The 22,769-nt window shown below is 38.0% G+C and overlaps 1 protein-coding gene across 4 annotated transcripts in view; it reads left to right on the forward strand.

Annotated features, from left to right (window-relative positions):
* PALS2 (protein associated with LIN7 2, MAGUK family member) overlaps nucleotides 1–22,505 on the forward strand; it is a 59,745-nt gene extending 37,240 nt beyond the window's left edge. For all 4 annotated transcript variants that reach the window (XM_041411534.1, XM_041411537.1, XM_041411535.1 and 1 more), the window contains 9 exons: nucleotides 3,964–4,116; nucleotides 4,597–4,824; nucleotides 5,980–6,111; nucleotides 8,087–8,186; nucleotides 8,706–8,774; nucleotides 9,874–10,035; nucleotides 12,581–12,783; nucleotides 13,206–13,334; nucleotides 15,628–22,505. In XM_041411534.1, the coding sequence (XP_041267468.1) occupies nucleotides 3,964–4,116; nucleotides 4,597–4,824; nucleotides 5,980–6,111; nucleotides 8,087–8,186; nucleotides 8,706–8,774; nucleotides 9,874–10,035; nucleotides 12,581–12,783; nucleotides 13,206–13,334; nucleotides 15,628–15,804 (1,353 nt within the window). In that variant the 3' untranslated portion in view covers nucleotides 15,805–22,505. The remainder of the gene's footprint in view (nucleotides 1–3,963; nucleotides 4,117–4,596; nucleotides 4,825–5,979; nucleotides 6,112–8,086; nucleotides 8,187–8,705; nucleotides 8,775–9,873; nucleotides 10,036–12,580; nucleotides 12,784–13,205; nucleotides 13,335–15,627) is intronic.
* Nucleotides 22,506–22,769: the final 264 nt, after the last annotated feature.

The following is a 22,769-nucleotide window of genomic DNA, read 5'->3' on the forward strand; positions in this document are numbered from 1 at the left end:
ATTTTTGTAGAAGAGCATTTGGGAAAAACTACCTCTGGAGTACAGGTGCATGCCTGGCTCTATTATTATTTCCCCTCTTTTCCCCTTTCTCCTTTAATTTCCTTTTTTTTCATCCCTTCTGCTTTTTACCCTTTTTAGTTTTAACTGAACTTTTCAGAGGTCAAAGTCTGAAAGTTCTAATGAGTTTCACAGATTGACAGCTGGCCAGTAGGTCAGTATGTGTTGGAAAGCCAGCTGGCACATGCTGCACATGGAAAAGGCTGTAGCAAATCTCACCAGGCAGTAGCTGGAGAGCAGAAGACAGGAGTGATAAGAGAGGTTGCCTTGAGGAAAGAAGCAGCAGTTAAAAATTTTTGCACTATTGGAGTGGTTAAACATGCAGAAGAATCACTTCTTCCTCTTGGAAGAGCTTGTTCTGTTACTTTCACCCTTCAAGAATTAGCTAAACCATTCATCCTAAGTAGATTCTGCTGGCAATAAAATACTTAATCTGAAAAGCAGCCAGTATTGTCTTCTACTAGTTAGGTTTGTAAGGGCTGATCATACCTTTGAAATGTTTCATGTAGAAAGAGTGATCTTAAATTGCCTCCTAGACAGATATTAATATATAGGGTTACTTTCCCTACAGATTCCTGTGTTCTTACCAGCCCTTCTGATTTTTCTAAGGTCATAAATGATTGCCTCACTTTTCCAGGAGAGCCTTTAAAATGTGTTCTTTTCACGTGAACATTAGGGATCTCTAGTCTATTTATTAAGTTCTTATATTTAAACAAGGTTATCAGGGAAGACTAGCACACATTTAGTGCATAAAAGAGGAAAGGAAATATTTTAGATACTTTTAAGCCTAAAGTGTTAGGAAAGGAGTCCTGAATTCAAGACTGTAAAGTCATTCTACTCTTGTGTCTTCCCTCCCACCACAGCCCTCAGTTCGTAACTTAATTGTTCTTTTGGATCAGAATTGGAGAAATCATTACTATATTATTTAGGGCAGTGCTTCATAATACGTTTAGATTGTGTAGAAATTTTTTTAAATGAAAAAAAAAATGTTGAGTTGAACTTGGCTTCAGCACTGTAGAGAGCCATGCATGTTTAATGGTTCTCTGTTCACTGAATTTTTAATTGCTTTTTAAAATACTTTTTACCTGTCAAATGTGTGCAGCCACAGAAAACTACTGTAAAGAGATCGATGTCTTCCAAATTTATGGATTGTTTTTTGACAGCGTCTTGCATAAATAGACCATACTGTCTGTCACAGGACTGTGTATCCACAGGACTGTGTGTTACTTCTTGTGATTTGTAGCAGTTCTTCTAAATGCCTTTTTCTGACAATATTGGCATTTTTTTCATGAGAACCTTTCTACAGCTATCCACTCTTGGATAATCAGCTGATCTTGTTTAGAGGAGGAAATTTTGTATGGAGGAAACTTTGAACCGTGTTATGGTTGCTGATCATCCATGCTGTTTTGCAGACTTTGGCAGTGGTTTTATAAGTGTTCCAGCACCAGTATGGAAAGGTCAGATTCCAGTGGAGCTCTGGAGATGCAGGAGCACAGGATATCACTTTTTCGGGTGTCACAAGAAAGAAACCAGAGAAGTTCATGTATTTCTCAGTTCCCTCAGCCATGTTCCCAAAATAAGAAAGTAACTTAGCGACATAAAATGTTGGCAAATAGTCCGGCAGTGGTACAGACTCAAGGCCCCCATTGCCAGGTGCCTGTACTAAAGTGTTCTTCAGGACTGTAGGTCATGACCTGGCTGGCTGGAAACAGGCTCATTGAACTGGTACAGATTCTTGAGTTTCAGAACTGAGATTTAGGTGTGGGACAGTAATAAGTTAATTGTGCCTTCAGGAAACCAATGAACTACTTTTCTTAAAGAAACCACTTTAGAGTTGTGGGCAGTCCCTGATAGTCCTTCTGTGACTCAGGCATTGTGTAAATAATAGGAAAAAGATCCTTTGACTGATGGTTAAGTAGCGGTTGCATTCAGGCATGCTTATCCATAAAACTGAATGGTTAAAAAGAATCAGAATGTGAATTCTGGGATCAGATTTAAGAACTGAAGAATTTTATGGAGCATGTTAATTTGAAAAGGGTGACACAGACTGTTATTTTAGTAGGCTTCTTGGACTGTGGATCAGATTATAATCTATAAATGGCATTACCATTAAAGAGCAGAGACCTGTCCAGGCACCTGTGTGAGGCTTTATGAGAAGTATAGTGGGTTATGGTCAGAAACTTCAGGGATAATTTGTTCTAGCATGTGACCAGAAGAAAACTGGAAGTTTCATACCACTGTATCTACCTGGTTTTATGAGTGCTAATCTGTAAAAATGTGTAGCTGATGCAAAATTAGTTTCATTTTGGAAATGTTGAAATATCCAAAAATACGTTGCTTGCAAACATTGGCAGAGAGATCTGTTCTCCTGGTTTCTGGATTGGATGTGTCTTGGATAGTGAAGAATTAAAAATTGCTACCATCTGACAGCTGCTTCATTTAAATAAATGATTGTTTTTCCTATTTAATTTGATTTGGTTTGTGTCCACAGTATCAGAGCAGCCACAATAAGCAGCTGTCTTTACAGTCTTAATGGAAGGGGCAAAATCGGTGAACTAATACTTCCTTCTAACCTCAAGTTGAAATATCAGCAGGTTCATCGTGTAATGGGCAGATTAAAATGACTGTTCAGGTTTGTGACACTTTGAGGGCTTGCATGCTGAGCTTAGCACTAACCTAATGTGGTTGCACAGCCTTTAGCTTAGAGGTGGCTTACAGAAGGATGGAGCAGACTGCATAGCAAATCATTACTCTTACCTGCTCACCTGCTCTGCTTTCTGGTAGTTTGCTGTCTTCCTCTGGCATGTGCATGCCAGTATCAGTGATAGTCCCATGGTGTCTTCTTTTTTAGCTACTCCTGTGACACAGTCAGTAACCTGCCTTAAGACCATATCTGACCAGTCACTGTAGGAAACAAAGCTGTGTAGTTGGAGGCCCAGTAGGCATCTCTTCTGCTTGCTGCTTCTCTCTGTGTATCTGTCAGTGTGACCTCCCTGTGCTGTAGGATGCTTTACCTTGGACTACTGTGTATGATGGCTTTGGGTTGGAAGGGTCCTTAAAGATCGTCTTGTTCCAGATCCCCCACCATGGGCAGGGTCACCTTGGTCACCTTACACTAGAAGGTGACAGAAAGGCTGAAAGTCTCCAATGTCTTAATGCACAAGTTTGATCTTGGTTTACCTGTATGTATTGTCTTATGCATTTTTCTTTATCCTAAGATATCTTTTATGAAAAAATCATGCTTAAATTACATTGTCTTCCAAACATGATTATATTCATTTGGATCTCCTCCTTCTACCTTGTATTTATGTGTGTGGACTGGAGAAAACACCGTTAACTCTTAAGGTCAGAGCTCCTGTCTTCCAGAAAGTAAACTCTGTAAGCTTGGATTCATTTGTTATTAGAATTCTGCCTTGGCTCTATGCAAGCAGGAAGCACTCATTCTGCAGACAGCTAGAAATCCTTGCATACTTGTCATTATCCAAATTACTGTGGAGGAAAATTTTATTGTATTAAAGTTATCTTCATTTTTTTTTGTAGTGGGTTGTTCATTTACTGTAACCATTTGCTCAGGTACTGTCTCATTGGGTGGAAGACTATTTTAGGTACTCTTTTTTCTGTCTTCTTCCCTTGTAACATCACACATTCCTCCCCAGTTTAGTTACATTTCCCCTATATTTCCTTAAGAAGCAGCATTTTTATGTACAATATAGGATATTTGCCAAGGCAATAGGCTTATCAGTTCATGTGAGCATTTATTGTGTCTGTTTTTGCTTTATTTCATGTGAAGTAAGAGTATTATGACCTGATCCCAAAAGGACAGATTCAGTGGTTATTCAGCACTAAATCCTTTCACAAACAGTTATTTCATGACTTTAAAAAATACTTTTTTCTGTTCCTTTGCAGTCACTCTTGGAAGCACACGATATTGTGGCTTCAAAATGTTATGATTCCCCTCCTTCCAGCCCAGAAGTCAATAATTCTTCTGTGAACAACCAGGTTGTTCCAGTAGATGCTATTCGTATCCTTGGAATTCACAAAAGAGCAGGAGAGCCACTGGTAAGTAATTGAGGGTGAGTGTGTCCTTAAAGTGCTAGTGAAAATGTTTGCATATACCTGGTTTCTTGCATTATGTTTTAATTATTTTCATTATGTTGTGTAATTTAATTGGTGATAAGCTCAGTATTGAGAGGTTGAAATGGGAAGATACTTTAGTGTACTCCATCCCATTCTCTCCAAGAGGAAATGGGATAGTGATTAGGCAGTCACTGGGCTGAATGTCTGCTGGCATAACTTACACAACATCTTGATATGAGATGACAGGATTGCATGCAATCAAGAACAGCAGTCATTTTTCAGTCATTACTTCTGTGTCACCTGATGCTTCTCTGTATCAGGAGCTCTAACACTGTAATAGCTGTAACTGTTTTCGTTGGAGTGGGTGGAATATCCCACAGCTGTGTATTTGTGCTTGAGGTAATGGTAAAATGGAACTGAAATTCAAACAGTGGTAAACTGGGTGTCATGTGTCTCTTTCAGGGAGTCACATTCAGAGTGGAGAACAATGATCTGGTAATAGCCCGAATTCTTCATGGAGGAATGATAGATCGGCAAGGTCTTCTGCATGTAGGGGACATTATTAAAGAGGTGAATGGCCACGAGGTTGGAAACAATCCAAAAGAATTGCAAGAGCTGCTGAAAAACATCAGTGGAAGTGTCACTTTGAAAATTCTCCCCAGCTACAGAGACGCTGTCATTCCTCAACAGGTCAGTAGCACATTTCTGATGATTCTGTGAGAAGAACTTCTGCTCAGTACTTTATTGTGTAAGATTCTGGATTAGACCTATTTTGATTATTTTGTGAATATAATGCTAGGAGGAAGAGTAAAATGTAGATACCTGTATTTACCTTTAATTACATTTTAGAAATGAGTTTATTCACCTAATATGCCTGCCTAAAAAACTGGAATTAGTGTCTAAAATTGTTAGGCATTTGTATGCTACATATAAAGCATGTTTCCTTGACCTTAAGTGACCGCTGATGACCTGACCACGATCACACTTCATGCAGTGAAGTGTGTGTGTGATTATAATGTGGTTAGTGTCAAAATAATCAGTTTAACAGAATTCAGAAACATATTTAATTCAACAGACAAGCTTGACTCACTGACTTCAGTGGGTACTTGGATGGTAGCTGTTCCGTATCTTTTTGTTGTTGCTGAAGGCAGTCAATTTCTCCATGGCAGAAGTGACTTCCTAAGCTAAATCAGTGTCTTTGAAACACCCTGTGAGATGCTCCTTCAAGTAGTGGGTCTTAATGCCTGTGACTATAAGAGGCTGTGCTTCCAGTGAATAGAGGCTGAGGGAATGTGCTCTGTTGGGGCAGGAGCAAAGGGGCTTCCTTTGCTCCCCAGCCTGGTACAAAGACAGTCAAAGATGTTTTCAGTTCAGTCATGCAACCTACTGTTTCTTCCCCTGCATCAAATTTGAGTCTTAAGCAGCTGCATCTCCTGTTATTTTTGCCATGAACTCAATGTTTTAAAAGTAATTCTTAAGATTCTACAAGCCTTAAATAGAGTGCTCACATTCCAATAATTAGTTTGTGTTTTTAAGTAATTAAAGTCAGAATTCTAATTAAATTGTATACTCTGAAATGCAAAAATGAGCATTTTGTAATACCATGTCCAAATGGAACAGATTTTTTTATTTTCATCATGAAGCTACTTCAGCCAAGGTTTGCAGCATTGATTATTCTGTCCCAGTTGGTGAATAACTTTCCCCCCCTAGATTGTATTTTGCATGCCAAATGCAGCTTGGCAAGGTTTTTATACTGTAGGTAAAGACATTACTTCAGTTTGACAGATAGATTAGTCAGAATGTATTTTATATTGCTTAAGCTTTGTTACTTTTTACACATTTCAGGTTTTTGTGAAGTGTCATTTTGATTATAATCCATATAATGACAACCTCATCCCATGCAAAGAAGCAGGTTTGAAATTTTCTAAAGGAGAAATTCTTCAGATTGTAAACCGGGAAGATCCAAATTGGTGGCAGGTTGGTAAAAAGATTAAAATAAGTAAAATAAAAATCTGAAAAGCATCAGTAGTTGCCTTAATAATAAATTCTTTAAATTATTATCTATTTCCATTTAACAGTAGATAACATGAAAAAAATATTTACACTGCAATCCAATTTCAGCCTAATATAAAGATAATAAGTTGAAACCCTAAAGGAAAAGGAATGTTTTAAATTGTATATGTAATACTCATTTTACTGTTAGTTGTGTTTATTTGTCTTTGTTCTTCTATCATAAGCCTGGACATTCCCAAATCAATCTAAGGCTGAAAATTTCTAGAAAAAAAGTTTTAGTGTCACTATAATTGTGGTAAGCCTTCCCTGACAGCAACTATGGAAGATCATGGAGCCCTTCCTGAGTGCTCAGAGATGCGGAGAGAGAAATTAATCTTGTGGATTTGAAGGGGGTGAGAATAGCTGTTTGGAGAGGCTGTATGTTTTATTTCTACAGTGGTGATCAGTGTCTGTGAGCTGTGTATCATGCATGCTCATAGTCACAGTGTTTGGCACTATTTCAAGTATTAACAGTTCATCCTGGTTTAAGGTGGTATTTCTACATTCAATCCTTCAGTAATGTAATCCAGTTCTTATGCTGTGTTTATTTTTCCAAGACACTGTGCACAGAACTAAACATTATCAGTGCCTCTGAAAATGGGGCAAGTGAACTTTTAAGGCCCTTTTCTCAACTGAGATCTCAAAACTGGCAAAGAGTATGGCATTATTAATTTCCCTTTTGACCCCTACATCGCTCACCCTTCAAGGCAACAAGCAGAGAAAGCCAGACTCTACCTGAGAACAAGATACATGACTTCTGTAAAAGCCACAGAAATATTCCAATACACCTAAGCAGCTACTGAATTTTGTTGCTTCTCAGTGACAGTAATAACAGAAAGGAAGACAATAAAAAGTGTGAGGAAAGGCTGAAAATTTATTGCTGCCAACTTAATTAGTTTCAGAAGTAGGCAGTCCAAAACTCTGGAAGAGTTTGATGTTTAGCACTCATGCTGACTTCTGTATTGCCTCTCAAACTCTCCAGTTGTAACTTGTGGGAGTCCAGGAGAAATAAATCTTCAACACTCAATCTGGCAAAATTGAAATGTGTTAAATCAGCATAGTGTATTGCTATGCAGATCATGCTCCAGGAAAAAGAAGTTTAGTTTTTCCTCATGCTTTCTAGAAATGCTAGACTGTTAATGAAAACTTCATACTGTAAAAAATCAGTTAGTCTTAGATAAAAGCTTTCAAGTTGAAAAGCAAACATCTCATCTTCGCAAAAGAAGGATTTATTGCAAGCAGAAGATTTATTGCGAATTAAACACTTCATAACTGTGTTTGCGTGTGTTAAGCTTGCTGAGAATTGAGCTTGCCATGAAATTATTTTATAGAGAATTTTAGCCAATTCATTACTAGGAATACTTAAGTTACTGAGATTTTAAATCTGTAGTTGCTTAGTTCAAAAAGCTTGAAGGCATGATTAGGGATGTGTTACTGGCATTCACTGGGAAATGACAATTAATAACTGCACTGAAACCTGTTTGGAGCAGCTCAAAAATATACAATAAGTATACTAGAAAATCTTGAGTTTTGTCACCTGAGACACCTGAGTTTCTGGTGCCAGAGAATTCCACTTGGGAATTTTATGCCAAAGTTTTATGGCTGAAGGAGCTTACTAACGTAATGGGAACCAGTAATGAAACTTGTATCTATTTTATTTAAGTTTTCTGGATTTAAATACTCAATAGCAAGACACTATTCCTGTAAGGGAGAATTTTAATATTTACATCTGACTCTGAATTTTTAAGTCTCAGTAGTAAATGTATCAACACTCACCTCTGAGAAACTGGCAGTGAAGAAGTCAGTCAACACCATGTTGGTGAGAAAAATGCTTCTTCCAAGTTAAATATAATAATTTGTTTTGGTTTTGTTTTTTTTTTTTTTTTTTTTTTCCCCACAGGCTAGTCATGTCAAGGCACGAGGAAGTGCAGGTCTAATTCCTAGCCAGTTCCTGGAAGAAAAGAGAAAGGCTTTTGTTAGGAGGGATTGGGACAACTCAGGTGAGATTTAGTAAATTTCAGGAGTAGATTTTGCTCTGACTCCATTTGTTTTGCTTTTCCTGCCTTCATAAATAATAGAAAAACTGCTGTATGAGATTACACAGATTATTGTGAAATGCTGAATTTTATATTTTGGCTTTTGCTGAAGGACAAAGGGTGAAGTCTCTGTTTAGTGATCAAAGATACATGAATCAGTTTTGCCACCTGGTGATGAAAAGCTGAATGAGGTGGGACAGGCAGTGCGACTTTTTAAAAATTTTTTGTATGGTATGCACTGAAAATTAATAAGCTAAACATGAATTTTTCAGCTGCTTTCTTTTCTAAAAAAACCATTTTTCCGTGTTCAGTTCTTCCTGTACCATTTGATGGGTTTGTAAATAGATGTAATTTCTTGCCCTAGGATATGTACAATTCTAGAATAGTCCTTATAAATGTATTAATCTAAAATTTCGTATTTTCATGTAAATAAGCTTTGGAAATTAACAGAAATTGTGAGTTCATCTAGTTTTTTATTTTTAGGGCCTTTCTGTGGAACAATAAGCAGCAAAAAAAAGAAAAAGATGATGTATCTCACTACAAGAAATGCAGGTATCCCTTAATACTACATGAAAGTCAAAGTTCTTTAGGCATCAAAACTTGCAGAGTGTAGTGTATCCATAGCTAAAGATTTGCAGTAAAATATTTGATTATAAGTTTGATAGATCAGATAGTTTTTATGGTTTAAAAGCATTAGTGACCAGTGCAGACATGGCTGTGCTAAGTACATCATTTGGTGGGTGGAAATCAGAGAAAAACTGGGTGTTAAGAAAAAAAAAGTGAAATGTTTGTTGCCTGTGGGCTGAGGGGATGTGATTCTTTTCTTCTGTTCAGCATTGGTGAGGCCACACCTAAGAGTATTGGGCACTTCCCCAGTGCAAGAGAGATGTGGGCATACAAAGATGTTCAAGGGACTGGAGCATCTCACCCATGAGAAAAAGTTGCGACAGCTGGGAATGTTCAGTCTGGAAAAGAGGAGGCTCAGGGCAGGTCTCACCAATGCCTACAAATACCTGAAGGGAGGGTGCAAAGAGGATGGAGCTGGGTGGGCTTTTTGCAGAGTAGCCCAGTGACAGGGCAAGAGCCAACAAGCAACACAGGCTCTGAACATCAGAAAACACCTTTTCCACTGTGAGGGTGACTGAGCACTGGCACAGGTTGTCCACAGAGGTTGTGGAGTTGTCCTCCTTGGAGACACTCAACAAGTGTCTGGCTGTGGTCCTGGGCATTGAGGTGGACCAGGTGCCTTCCAGAGGTACCTTCCAGCCTCAACTGTCCCACGATTCTGTGGAAGTTCACTAATTGTTAGTCACAGTTTTCCCCTTCTGATCAAACACAGACTTTTCTCTTGGAAGTAAAAGAGAGAACCTGACCTTATGCTGTCCATGGAGGAATAACTATTTTATTCCCAAACCAATTTAAAGCTAGAAGTCTTGTATCAAACTTACTGCCCTCTGAGTACTGTTTATATTCATATGGGGTCTGTTGATAAATAGCAGAACTACTTTATTTTTTTTTTCTTACAGCCCTGAGTGTGTATTAAAGCTTTTTGTACCATGGAGTCTGTTGATAAATAGCAGGACTACTTTATTTTTTTTTTTGTTACAGCCCTGAGTGTGTATTAAAGCTTTTTGTACATTTCTCAATGTAGAATTTGATCGTCATGAAATCCAGATCTATGAGGAAGTGGCCAAAATGCCTCCTTTTCAGAGGAAAACCCTGGTCTTGATTGGGGCCCAGGGAGTGGGGCGAAGGAGTTTGAAGAACAGGTTTATTGTGCTGAATCCTACTAGATTTGGAACTACAGTGCCATGTAAGTTGTCAGCATTCCCAAATATCATACTTTGATTAAGTATGATAGTATGATGCTTTGAAAGTGTGTGATGTTTATCCTAGTGATTCAGTGTGGGAATGATTTTGTCAGAGCATAAAAATTGTATAGAGTGGGAAAACAAAAGGCTCTTCCTGTTTTCAGAAAACTGAACTAACATGACCATGAAAACATTTGTAACTAGCACTTAAATGTTACTGATGCTGCAGAAAACCAGTTTTTGTCTATGCAGTATTTCAGTCTGGGTTTCCTCAGTGTCAGTCGCCATCCATTACTGAGGTCATTCCGTAATTTCCCAGTAGCCTTCTGTAATGAACGGCCAGTGGAGTTTCTCAGGTCTGCCTTTTAGTTTTCCACCTGTGGACTAGGCATTATAAATTGTTGCTTTAGTTTAGAAATGTAAGGAAAAGCAGCAAACTTCCAATAAACTGAAGTAAGTGTTTGTGATCTCCAAGATTTGTATAACTGTCCAATATTTTAATATATCTAGCCTTAAGTATATGATCTTTCATTTTCCCCCCCATAAATAGCAGGAAAAAAAACGTTATTTTACCTGAAGCATGTTTTCTTGCCTTTCTTTCAGATAGTCTGCTCAAACCTTTTTTTTTTTTAACTTCTCCCTCCTGTTTGACTGCTGACCTACTCCAGTAGAGAAGCCTACTCCAGCTACATTATTATTCTCCTGCCATTTGCTTTTCAGAATTTCAAAAACAATCTGTTCCCTTCTGTTTCCAGTGGGCAAGAAATAGATCTGATAATACTAGGAGGAGGGAGGAGGGACAGGTCTGAAAGATGAATTGTGCAAGATGAGAGAACCAGTCTCTCTCATTTGCTGAATCTCTAGCATCAAAACTAGTCAGGGCACTTAGAATTGGTTTGTGGACCTGATAACAAGGTTTACTTCTTTTTTTAAAACAAATCTTCTCTTGGGAATTCAATTATTTTATATTGGCAAAAGAGTAAGAGGCTTTTTTATTGCTTCTAAAATTCTTATTCTATTTCAAAAAAGCCTTCAGAATTACTTATTTCTCTAAAATGCTATATAGATGCTTGAATATATGTAAGTAATGCAGCACAGTTGTTGAATGTTCTTCAAAGGCATAAAAGTAAACTTTCCCCAATCTGATAGTCTAATCAATGCACATGCAATACCCAGTTTATTGTGTATAGAACCTTTTCTCTACTTCAGATTTTAAGTGTGATAATCACTAAACTTAGTAGGTCTTCAATTAGAAGAAAATTCTCCAGGTTATTCATAAACATATTTGTGTCATATGTGTTTTGGGAGGTGGGAAATGGGTGAAATTGATCACTGTTCTACGGGGAGAGGCATGTTCTTGGTGTTGAGTTCTAATCCAGCACGTGGTGCTGTGGTTTTTCTTCAGTGTGGATAACTGGTCTGTTATATCATCTCCTAGCTGTAAGATGTTAAAGCTTACTCTCCAAAATTAATTGCGAACTGATATATGATTCTTTGTTAATGTATTGTATTAACCATTATAGTTTTAATCTTTCCATAGAATCTTGACTAAAACTAGATGTCTAGTAATATATTTATTCTTAACAGCTTCAGATGATCATTTTTCCTGGCACTTGTGTTTTCTACAAAATTGAAGTGGATAGGAATTACTGGAAGGGAAAGATTGCTTTCCACTTGTCACAACAAGTTGCACCAAGTGATGACAGAAGTATTACCAAAGGAATGAACTGACTGTTAGGTTTAATATGTTCTAGAGTTAAAATCTAATTGAATATAAGTAGCAGGTACTTAATGTGGCGATAGGGCAGCAAAGTCAATAATAATATGTTATATTTTATTTTACTTTTTTAAAATTTTATTTTTACTTTTTTGCTTAAGTAATGTCTGTACTGCACAGTGTAGCCAATACCCAAGATAGCTGGTAATGATTTACTCAAATACTGGCTTTAATCTTTCTACAGGCAATTTAACTTGCTTTAAAAGGGAAGCTGTCCTGGAAAGCAGCATTAGCTGGCCTCCTCTAAGATTCTGCTACGGTAGCTGGGCTGCTTCTGATATTTAAGCTAACTTTCTTTATAGATAGCTCAGATAATTCTACCCTGAACAACAGGGCAAATAGAGAGAGCAAAGGTTTTGAGGGTGGGATGGGGCAGATCTTGTTGTGCTCAGCTATTTTCAGAAGGACATCTGGCATTTGAGAGTTAAACTTCCATTTGATTTCCAAGTCACTTAAATAAATATTGTATTAAGTGAATACTTAAAAATATGAATGAGTATTGTATAGGGTGTGAAGGAGTAAGACAAAGGAAACAGGCAAATGGGTGGGTAAGCAACATATAGAAAGTAATATAAATAAAGGGAACAGGAGGGGCTGTCCTCAGTTTTGAAATTTATCCAGAATGATGAATAAACCTGTACATGGAGCAATTACAACTGTATAACTATGTATATTATAGTCTCTCTAACTTAATAAGCAATCCAGTCTCATATTTATTTTCCAAATATGAAATGAAAGCATTCAATTTATATTTTTAATTTTTTGTTTAGTTACTTCACGAAAACCAAGGGATGATGAAAAAGATGGGCAGGCATATAGATTTGTGTCACGAGCTGAAATGGAGACGGATATTAAAGCTGGCAGATACTTAGAGCATGGAGAATATGAAGGAAATCTTTATGGCACTAAAATTGATTCCATCCTTGAAGTTGTTCAGACAGGAAGGACCTGCATTTTGGACGTAAATCCACAGGTATATGATTTATAATGTTATTACTATAACAATTGTGGGATTATAATGTTGAAGAGGTGGAGAGAGATGCCTTCAAATTTGGAGGTTTCTTGTCTGGTTTCAAGGTTACAATTATCAACTGGATTCTTGTGTTTGTGGCACTTACTTGGAATGGGTTAGAAAGATGGAAAAAACCCAACTTAAATTCTGCATGAAAGAGGAGTCTTGCAGAGAATCTTTTTAGCCAAGGCAAAAGTGATGCCGAGCATTTCAAAAGGCAGTGTAGGAATTTCCAAAACAGAAATAAGAGTCTTCATTTATGTATTGCTGCCCATCGTAACAGATGAGTTTGTGGTGTCGTTAAAGTAACGGGGAGATGTGGTGAGTCACTCTCAAACTTTGGTGTTCTGGGTTTTTTTTTTTCTCTTTTTCTTTGCTTCTAGGCTCTAAAAATACTGAGGACTTCAGAATTTATGCCCTATGTGGTGTTCATTGCTGCTCCAGAGTTGGAGACTTTGCGAGCTATGCACAAGGCTGTGGTAGATGCTGGAATTACAACCAAACTTCTCACTGTAAGCAGATCATTTCCTATTTAGTTTTCTTTGAACAAGATGTTCTTAGATTTTTAAAAGATTCTTTACCATTCATTTTAGGTGGAATTTGTTCTGAAACAAATGTCTCTAAGAAAAGTTAGGCAGGACTTTTGCTAATTACTTAGTAGAAGTTAATCAAATACTATGTATAAGGAAGATTGCTCCTTTCTTAAAAATAGACCTCTTACAGAGAAGTGTTGATTACAAAATTTACTTGTGTACTTTGGGAACTGTCACCTTTGATTATTTGCAACAAATGGTAGATATTTCATGGTGGCAATTGTTCTTTTATGCAGATGTCTTTCCTTGACTTTCCCATCTCCCTCCCCACCCAAATTTTTGTTCGTGCTTGTCGTAATAATATGTATGTGCTTTTAAAAATGGAATCCATAATGCTTGGCAAAGATATTGCAGCTTGTGTCAAAAAAGGAAAAAGCAAAATCCTCGCTAACCAACAAACCATCAAAAAACCTCCCAAAAAATACAAAGAAACCCCAAGAATGCAGGTTGTCCTTGTTTCCCCTGCTGCAGCAGCATGTGCTGCACTGAGAGTGGCTGACAGCTGCCAGAATAAGAAGCGTTGAACAACTTCCCCTGAAGTTCCTTGGATTTGTCATATAAAGTGAAGTGGCATGTTTTGTTCATTAGATCTTCCCTCCTTTTCTTAGACACTATGTGTAGCAGAGGGAAATAAGATGATTCCTCTGGTGCAGCAAAGTATAAATACTCTGTGTGGGTATGAACTTTCCCAACTTCAGGAGCAAAAGAAAAAAAAAAAAGCCAGATTGAGCAGTTCAACTTCCCCAACAGAGAAAAGCTCTGTTTTGCTGATGGCTCATAATGATAGTGCTGCAGCTTCATAGGAATATCTTGAATAAATGCTGACAGGGCATTCAAAGCTGTAAAATGGGGGGGAGGGATGGGTTAGTATTTTCACTAAATGAGCGTATAATTTTTAGTCATGGGTTCTGGTTATTATGCATTCTACTGTGGATGCTCAGTCAGCCCTCTTTCCTGACCCAAATGCACCCTGAATTTTATGCTGCATATATGAGAAGGCAATGTTAAAACTGTCCAGACAAGTATAAAAATAATTTCCTGTACTTCCTAATATTTGATTCCCCAAGGGACATCTTTGCCTCTGTATTACTTCTTACGAATAACAAAGAGGGTTGTTAAATTTCAAATATGCATTTATGTGTCTTTACGGATTCTGCATTGCATCCCTGCACATGTATATGGAGTATGATTTGCTATTTCATATTCTTGTGCTTCCTGAATGAAAAACAAATGTCATTTAAAGTATTACAGTTTGCTTGTTAGTGGACCTGGCTGTATTATTTGTAGCATCCTAACCCATTCCATTACAAAAAGTCTGGCTCTTGGGGTCATTTTACTTGTTTCCTTCATTCACTGTGAAGGCAAGGCTATTGACAAACTTAGTTTTTCATTTTGGCTTTATATTGACAGCTGTATCAGGACTTGAATATATTGAAATAATTACTGTAAAGGGGGACAAATCTCATAACTACTTCAAAAAAAATTGCTGTTGTGCAAAAATTGAGAGGAATTTTTAAAGAATGTAGCACAAGCAAAATACAAAAATGTGCTTATATGCACTTTATAAAGGCTTCCTAATGTAGGAATACAAATTTCCTGCATATTTTGCAGCTCATGTCAGGACTACAATAATGTAGCAGTAGTTTACAAATGAGGGACTGATGTCAGGTGAGCTAGGCTGAAATGTTGTGTCTAAGAGCCATAAGGTATTCTGGAGCTTTATTCTGCTAGAAATTGCTTTCGTTTCATACTAATTTAAAATCTTGGATTTTTGGTGTCTTCTGTGGAAATAAAAGGGACACAAATGTTTTTACAAAACTGATTGACTCAGTCATTCCTAAAGCATTAATTTTATTCTGGTTGGATCATCAGTTGCCCATACAAAGTGATTAACTGCTCTGTGCACACCAGCCCGTTTGCGTGCTTCTGTTGATTCTCTTCAAAATTGCAAGATGGGCAAACATTTGCTTGCCATATTTAACATTACTGACACTGCTCAGAACTTTTTCAGCCCTTTCAATGTATTTTAGCTCAATTTCTGTGTGAATGTATTATAAATGAAAACTTCCCTTATTTTTAAAATGTATGTGGTATCTAGCTTTAAATAGTCAGTTGCAGTATGTACTTCTGCTTCTATAAGGATTTGCCAAGTCTTATCTTTAAATCTTCAGTAAGATTTAGATGCACTAATCCTTAAAAATCTCTCACATAGGACACTGATCTGAAGAAAACAGTGGATGAGAGCGCCCGGATCCAGCGAGCCTACAACCACTACTTTGACCTGACCATTGTAAATGACAACCTGGACAAAGCCTTCGAGAAGCTGCAGACGGCCATCGAGAGACTGAGGCTGGAGCCCCAGTGGGTGCCCATCAGCTGGGTCTATTGAGCTGTTCCAGCTGGAGCTTAAGTAACAAATAAAGTCAGCAGCAGCAGCAGCAGTGACGTGTAGATACTGATGATAACTACAGCACCTGTGCATTTTTACTCTGTGTATATTCAAAAGTACACTGTTCTGAATTTTTATAAAAATGTTGAAGAGAAAGTGTACTTAAATATGTAATTTATTTTAATTTTTCTAACTTTTTACAGATAACCTTTCTATTCATATCACATGAAGGAAATGCGTTTAAGCATTTTTCTATGTTTTGATTTAGTATCTTTGCCTTTTTCATCTAAGAAACTTTCATTCACTTCAACATTTACATCTTGGTCTTACATTTTCACTGTGATTAAAAAAGGATACTTGAAACAATTTTTGTAAAATTTGTTAATGTCAGTGTTTAACTGATCAAAAGTCTATAGCTCTTATTAGGAAAGAACACTAATTTCTTTGAGTTTTTTTTTCTTCTTCAAAAAATAATAATTTCATGGGAGCAGAATTTTAAATATTAAAAGCAGTAACAAAAAAAAGGATCCATTGCTCCAGCTGCTTTCAGCTTAATGTTGGTGCATTCCTGATGTTTCAAAAGTTCTATATCTCTTGATTTAGATAATTTTTGTGTAGATTCCCTTATATCTGTCTCCTAAAATAACATAGAGCAATACCTTGCAAGCTGCTTATTACGCTTTCTTGGGAGCCAACCTGTTAGCCCATTACAGTTGAAGTACTGACGTTAGAAAGTCATACGCAAGGTAATTCAGTGCAATTTGAATAATGGTGAAGTAGCTTGAGAGAGAACCTGATAATGTGGAGCCTTGTAGGTGACACTTAATGTGTAGGACTATTTATTCACACTTGTGAAAACACATTGCTTAAAGAAAAAAAAAGAAAAAAAAAAGGCATTTTCTTTTCTTAGGACATTGTTCTGTATTTGTGTAGTGATCTGTGGCTTCATTTCCTGTGATGTCTAGCTGGGTTCTAAATTATCTTTTAAATATTTGTGTGTGATCAACTGCTGTATTTTGAGTGTTGTCTAATGGCATTTCTGTGCTTTTTCTTACATTGTTTTTAATTCCATTTTTCATTAGATAGTTTGTGAATTGGAAGCTTACTGCTGAAAAGCAATGTTGTTTATAGGTTTTTTCGTTTACAGTGTATTTCCTTTTTAGTGACAATTCTCCCCTCAGTACGCTCATTGGTATGATTTGTATTAGGTTCAGGTTCATTGATCGAAACTTAAGCTGATGTAAATTTCTGCTTAATGAGAACAGAAGGAAAATACAGCTTGTTGCTCCGATGAGCTCTTTTTGTGACCATGTTTTATATGACACTGTCAGCTGTTGTATATAGTCACATTCACCATCACATACTGAGTTAGGTGTCTAAACTGAAGTCATCTGTTTAATTCCTCTTCCATCTGGTGACAGGCACCTGGCTTCTGGATTCCTTTTCAACACCAAAGTGTGACCCGGAATGCTATCAAAAGGCATCTTCCTCAGAACTATTTCTGGAGGAAGACAGGCTTAGACACTGTAAAACAGCATTGCTTCCAGTGGCTCTCAAAAGACTTATGTGCACAAGGAAAAGAAAAAATTGAGTGGATGCAGTAGAGGAAAACTGTTTGAAAAAAACCTCAAAACATCCATATGCAACAGATGGTTTTTACACAGCCTGTAAAGTTGGTTGTTGTGGGGGAAGAGGGACAGAGGAGACTTGAAATCCCAGTGTGTGTGTGGAGAATGTTAGTTAACTTGTGTGTATCACAGGAGATCTTCTTGGCTCTTAATACTGAGATTTCAAAATGTCTTTCAGAGGGAATATGAAATTCTCTAAGAAAAATTTGTACCACTGCTTTTTTATTGTTATGCTTTTCAGGATGTGTTTTCTCTGGTTTGGTTTTTTTTTTTTTAAGTTTGGCAGAGCTCTCAGTTGTGGCACCAGCATGGGACTTGTAGTTGTCTTTCCCAGGAGACATGTTCTGTGATCCTATTGCTCAGAGGCTGCTTTGAGAAGTGAATGGGGTGTTGTGTGTAGCAGCAAATGATAGCAGGGCTGTTGCTTGGCTGTTTCAGTGGTTTGCTTTTGGCACTCTGTGCTGAACATGACTGAACTGTGTTTGTGTACTGTGTCATGAGAGACCTCCATATGTTGTAAATAAGATATGCTGTCGGGACAGGTAAGATGCCTTTTCATTATGAGTTAGAAATACACCCTTATTTCTGATGCCAGAAGTGGGCTGAGTTCACTCTTCCCCAATGAATGGAATGAGAAGATTCTTCAGTTTACATACCCCAGTACTTCATATTGCAAACATCACTTATTTTCATCTTTTTTTTATGTAAATTTACTGATCCAAACACGTGAAACACACCCACCAAGGTGTAGTCAGGAAAGCTTCTCTCTGCTCATTCTGTTTCCATCCCAGGGAGAATACTGTCAAGAAAGTCTCCCTAGTTAGGAGAACAGTCATGTATAGTCTCCAGAATAGTCACGTATTTGCTAAAGCCTAAAGCTTTAACGTTTGCTACAGGTTCACACTGCGGGTCTAAATCAGGAGGTGGAGCGTTGTGGCTGAGCTTTGGCTGGTGGTGGTGTAGATGGCAGTGAGCAATTCTGCAGTGCAGTTCTGAAGCAGTAAGAGAAGGTGACTTGCTTGGATTGGCACAAAGATCGTGTGGAAGTATCTGCAGGTCTGATTTGGTTGTCTGTGTGCCAGGTTGGCAGGGGGAAACAACCCAAACCCAAACACCACACCCCTTGCATCTGTTTGTTAAATCTTAAGCGTTCACACTGGATTGTTTAATGGTGAGAGGGGGAGAGAGATTGCTTTGTTTCTTCGTGGTAGTTTGGGTTTTGGCACAGTCACATTTTCATCAGATACTTTGCGTAGTTTGTCCTCACCTGGTAGAATGACTGGAATAACAGTTACTACTTTTTAAAAAGAATGTTCTTGGAGGTTCTTGAAATGCTGGTGTTGTTTCAGTCACATCCACAGCAGTGACAGTCCCTACCTGCCAGGGTGTGCTGCATCAGCTGTTGGACAGGGGCCTGTACATTGTGCAATTAGGAGAGAAGACACTATGAGAGGCTCATTTTGAGCAAGTCAAAACATTTCATAAAACACCTGTTTGGTGTATTTTGGAGAAGTTAAAATAACTGGGATTTCATGTTATCTCATTCTGTACTAAACATTCATTTTCCAGATACTAACAAGAATACTTTACATTGACTGTTAAAAGAGTACAATAGGTGTGTCTGAGCGAGGTGAAGATGCTGCTAAATGTTTAAGATATGTGGTATGTATCACAAGATAAATATTTAAGTAGTTTAGAAAAGTAAATTATCAAATAGTTGTCTGTGTATATGTATGTGGATGGTAAAACAAAAAATGCTCATGTTGGTTATCACATTACTAAGCTACCATGACTTAATCCAGAAATGTTACCTGCATGTGAGACTTTAGAACTGGTACACTTCTCTACCTGGTTTATTGTGTTTACTAATGTATATTTTTCTAAATATACAGATATTTCAATCTAAAAAAAAAAAAAATCTATATTTATCTGTAATTTCTATCTGTTTTGGACAGTGCATGAGGTGCTGTAAAATTCTGTACATATAGAGACTTATAGAAGAAACACTGTAGTTGCCCCGTGAATGAAAAGTTATACATAGAAGTACAGTCAGTATGCCAAGACCTGTAAGTTATTTCCCTGAATTCACCAAAAATTCACTTAAGCTTGCACCAGTGTCAGCTCTCCTGTAAATACTGTGGTGCATTGTGTACCCAGGTGATGACCTTGCTGTCTCTAAGTGTTATAGCAGGTCTGCTTTAGGTTCTGCATCATGTGACAAGATGCAGTCCAAGTTTAGTGGGATAATTATAATGGAATACATCATCTTGCATAGATTTATAAAGGTCTTTCAAAATGTTCTGCAAACCTTTGCAACGAAGGTAAACGTGGAGCAGAATCACAGATCGTGGTAGGCAAGGAAAATCAAGCCCATAACCAACACAGTATCTGTGACTTGTGCCGTGTTCTCGGCTCAGGGCAGCTCTGTGTACTTAGTTGTACAAAAGCTTTGTGGAGCAGGATGGCAGATCAGCTCATTGCTTTTGAATTTCTGTTTATATAAACTGTCACATCTTGGCTGAGCTCAAATTGTGATATTTTTTCCTTCATCCTCTCTAGTCACTGCATCTTCTAAAATCATACCTAAGTGACTTGCTTACAAATTGCCTGCAGCTCAGTGCTCAGGAAGTCACCTGGGTTTGCTTTTGTTTTTTGAAGAGGGTGATTCAGCTAAGAAATAGGAAACTTCTTTTTCTTTCAAACACAGAAAATCCCTGGCTAGGTACCCCCTTGAGCCCAGTGGGCCTCTGCTGTGCCCAAGGACCAGTGAAGAGAGATCAAGCAGAGCACTCCAGAGATCAGGAACTGGGTTCTTACCTGCCCTTACACATGAGCCAGTCTTGTGACTCCTTTCACCTATCCCATGGTTTCCCATCCAGGCTTCCTGTAGCTTGCTTCTGTGCCCACACTGAACCTTGAGGCCGTGTCCCAGTGCATGGACAGTGCCTCCTGCAGCAGCTGCCCCGTTGCCCATTGTGCCTGTGGGCACAGCTCTGGGATAGCCAACAGCTGGGCACTGTCACGTCCTGCACATCTGTACGGGCTGTTTGCTTCATGCGGGGTTCCCTGCCTCACCCAAATTCCAAAGAGTTCAAGTACCACATGGTTATTGCCAAACTTCATGATGCTACTTTGCAGAAGTGGTCAGATCATTTTATTGGTGTCTGTGTGGTGGGTACTGGATCAAAGACTCGTAGTCTGCTGGGCCTCTTGCCTTAAATATCCCTCAGCTCCCAGCACCCTCCTCTCCCTGCAATAAAAACCTCTCCTGGGCCACTGAAAGGGTTTCTATCCTTAAGGGCACTTTAATTTCCTTTCTCTGGTGGACTGTTGTGACTGACAGTGCTGAAGTGAAGTCTGGCCCTTCTTTTTTTTTCCCTTTCATTTCTTCTTTTTTGGCCTGTACTTTAGTTTTCACATGTGTTTAACAGGCTTGCTGATGGGAATTGTCTCGGATTTTCCACTTGTGTCTTATAGAGGAAATAGTAGTTAACAAGAACATCACTATTTAGGACTTGTGTAACTTACTGGTTTTAGGCCCAAGACAGATCCTAAAAATAAAAATAGAAAACATTTGTAAAATAATTGGTTTTGGTTATTTTTACAGGCAGCTTTTCCTTCTAATCATATTAAAAGTGTGCTTGTGCCCACACACACAAACACCCATATATATAAATAAAACTTCGGGGTAAATGCTGCAAATATTTCAGGCAGTGTCTGCTAAATTACCTGAATTCTCTGCAGTGGGATACGATTCCACAGCTACATTGTCAACTGCTGAATCCTCAGTTCATTTGCTGTACTGCAGCTGGGATTTACTGGTACAGGCCTAAAAACAAACCCCAGCTTGGTGAAGGCTGTTATGTAGCTTCACCTACAAATGGAATTTATTCAGCAGGGGTTCAGCAATATTTGTATTTTATAGAATAAATGACACTTGAAGTAAATTAATTTTTTTCTTGGTATTTGGAACTGTTTGTTATGCTCATTGGTATGGAGTTCCTTTTGCTGCTAGGACAGTGGTCAGGTAACAGATTTAAGTAGTCCTGGAAACACTTTCTCCCATTTAGCCTTTTCCTTTTTATGTCACCAGCTCCATGCTAATACTTTTCCATGCAATTTTGGTTGTTTCCCTGGCTGAGCCAACTGTTGGTTACTCCACAAGCAGCCCACATTTAACTGAATTCATCAGAGCCTCTTCCAAAAACCCCGTCTCTCTGTTACCTGACCTCTCACGTGATCCATCGCATAAAGCAAAATGAACAGTGCTGCTTTGTACCGGCAAAAAAAGGTTTTTTTGTTGGCTTAGGTCTTGTACACAATTATGTGTGGAGATAACTGTTGATATATATTGTTTCCCCCTAGGACAATGAATGTTGAGCATCCCTTGCCCACCCTCCGTGTGTTGCCCATGTGTAACATTTGTGCACTGTGGTGTAGGGAGGGGAACTGCTTCTGTGGGGTTTAAAACACAAGAAAGTTGCTGCTCTCCGCCCCCACACCGGTCTAAGAACTGTAGGATCTTGGTTGTGTTTGGGTTTAAATGTGCATTAGAACTCTGTCACCAGGCATTTCCTTACCTTGCTTTTTCTCACAACTGGTTTTGCCAGTTGGAAGCTCTCATGGTTTTCTGTTTTGTAGGGTTTTTTTTATTTCTACAGTATATTAAATTAACCTGGATTTGAATTTGTAAAACTTTCAAAACTGCTCTCCTGTAAAAAATAGTTTCTTTAGCTGAAAACTTCCTACAAGAAAAATCTTAACCATTAGCTGAATTTTTTAATATAAACCTGGAAATTATTTAGTACCTAATTGTTTGAATACAGTACTGTAGAGCAGGCCTAGGATATGGGACTTGTTAGCATTGTGACTTCATACTGATAAAGTCAGCTACTATGTGGGATGTTTTTAAATTGTGACTTGTTTTCTAAGACCCCCCGCCTTGTCTTTTTCACAGCTAATATTTTCACAATAAACACAGCCAAACATAAAATGTTGATGTACAAATGATGAAATTCTGTTAATTCCCAACAAAATATTTTTGTATATAATAAAGATTTAATATTGAAAAAATGTAATTGGGATTTTTTCTAATTTTTTTTTTTGGTCATAGTCTGCATTTGAGCCACATAATGTATCAAGGACCAGTCTTTGAATCTGCCTTTTATCTTTTATCTGGATTCTCCAGCCTTCGTCCTGGGCAAGGCAAAGGGAAGCAGTATTTTGGGGAGGTAAAGTCAGGGTGTGAAATCAAACCTTTTATGAGAAAAGCTTCAGCCTCCTCTGAAGCACCCTATGGGTCTTTTACCACCTCCTTTGCTAGGGAGGAGCACATCT

This window comes from Onychostruthus taczanowskii, unplaced genomic scaffold (assembly GCF_017590055.1).
Source record: "Onychostruthus taczanowskii isolate IOZ18803 unplaced genomic scaffold, ASM1759005v1 scaffold36, whole genome shotgun sequence".
In the NCBI taxonomy this organism is placed as follows: Eukaryota; Metazoa; Chordata; class Aves; order Passeriformes; family Passeridae; genus Onychostruthus; species Onychostruthus taczanowskii.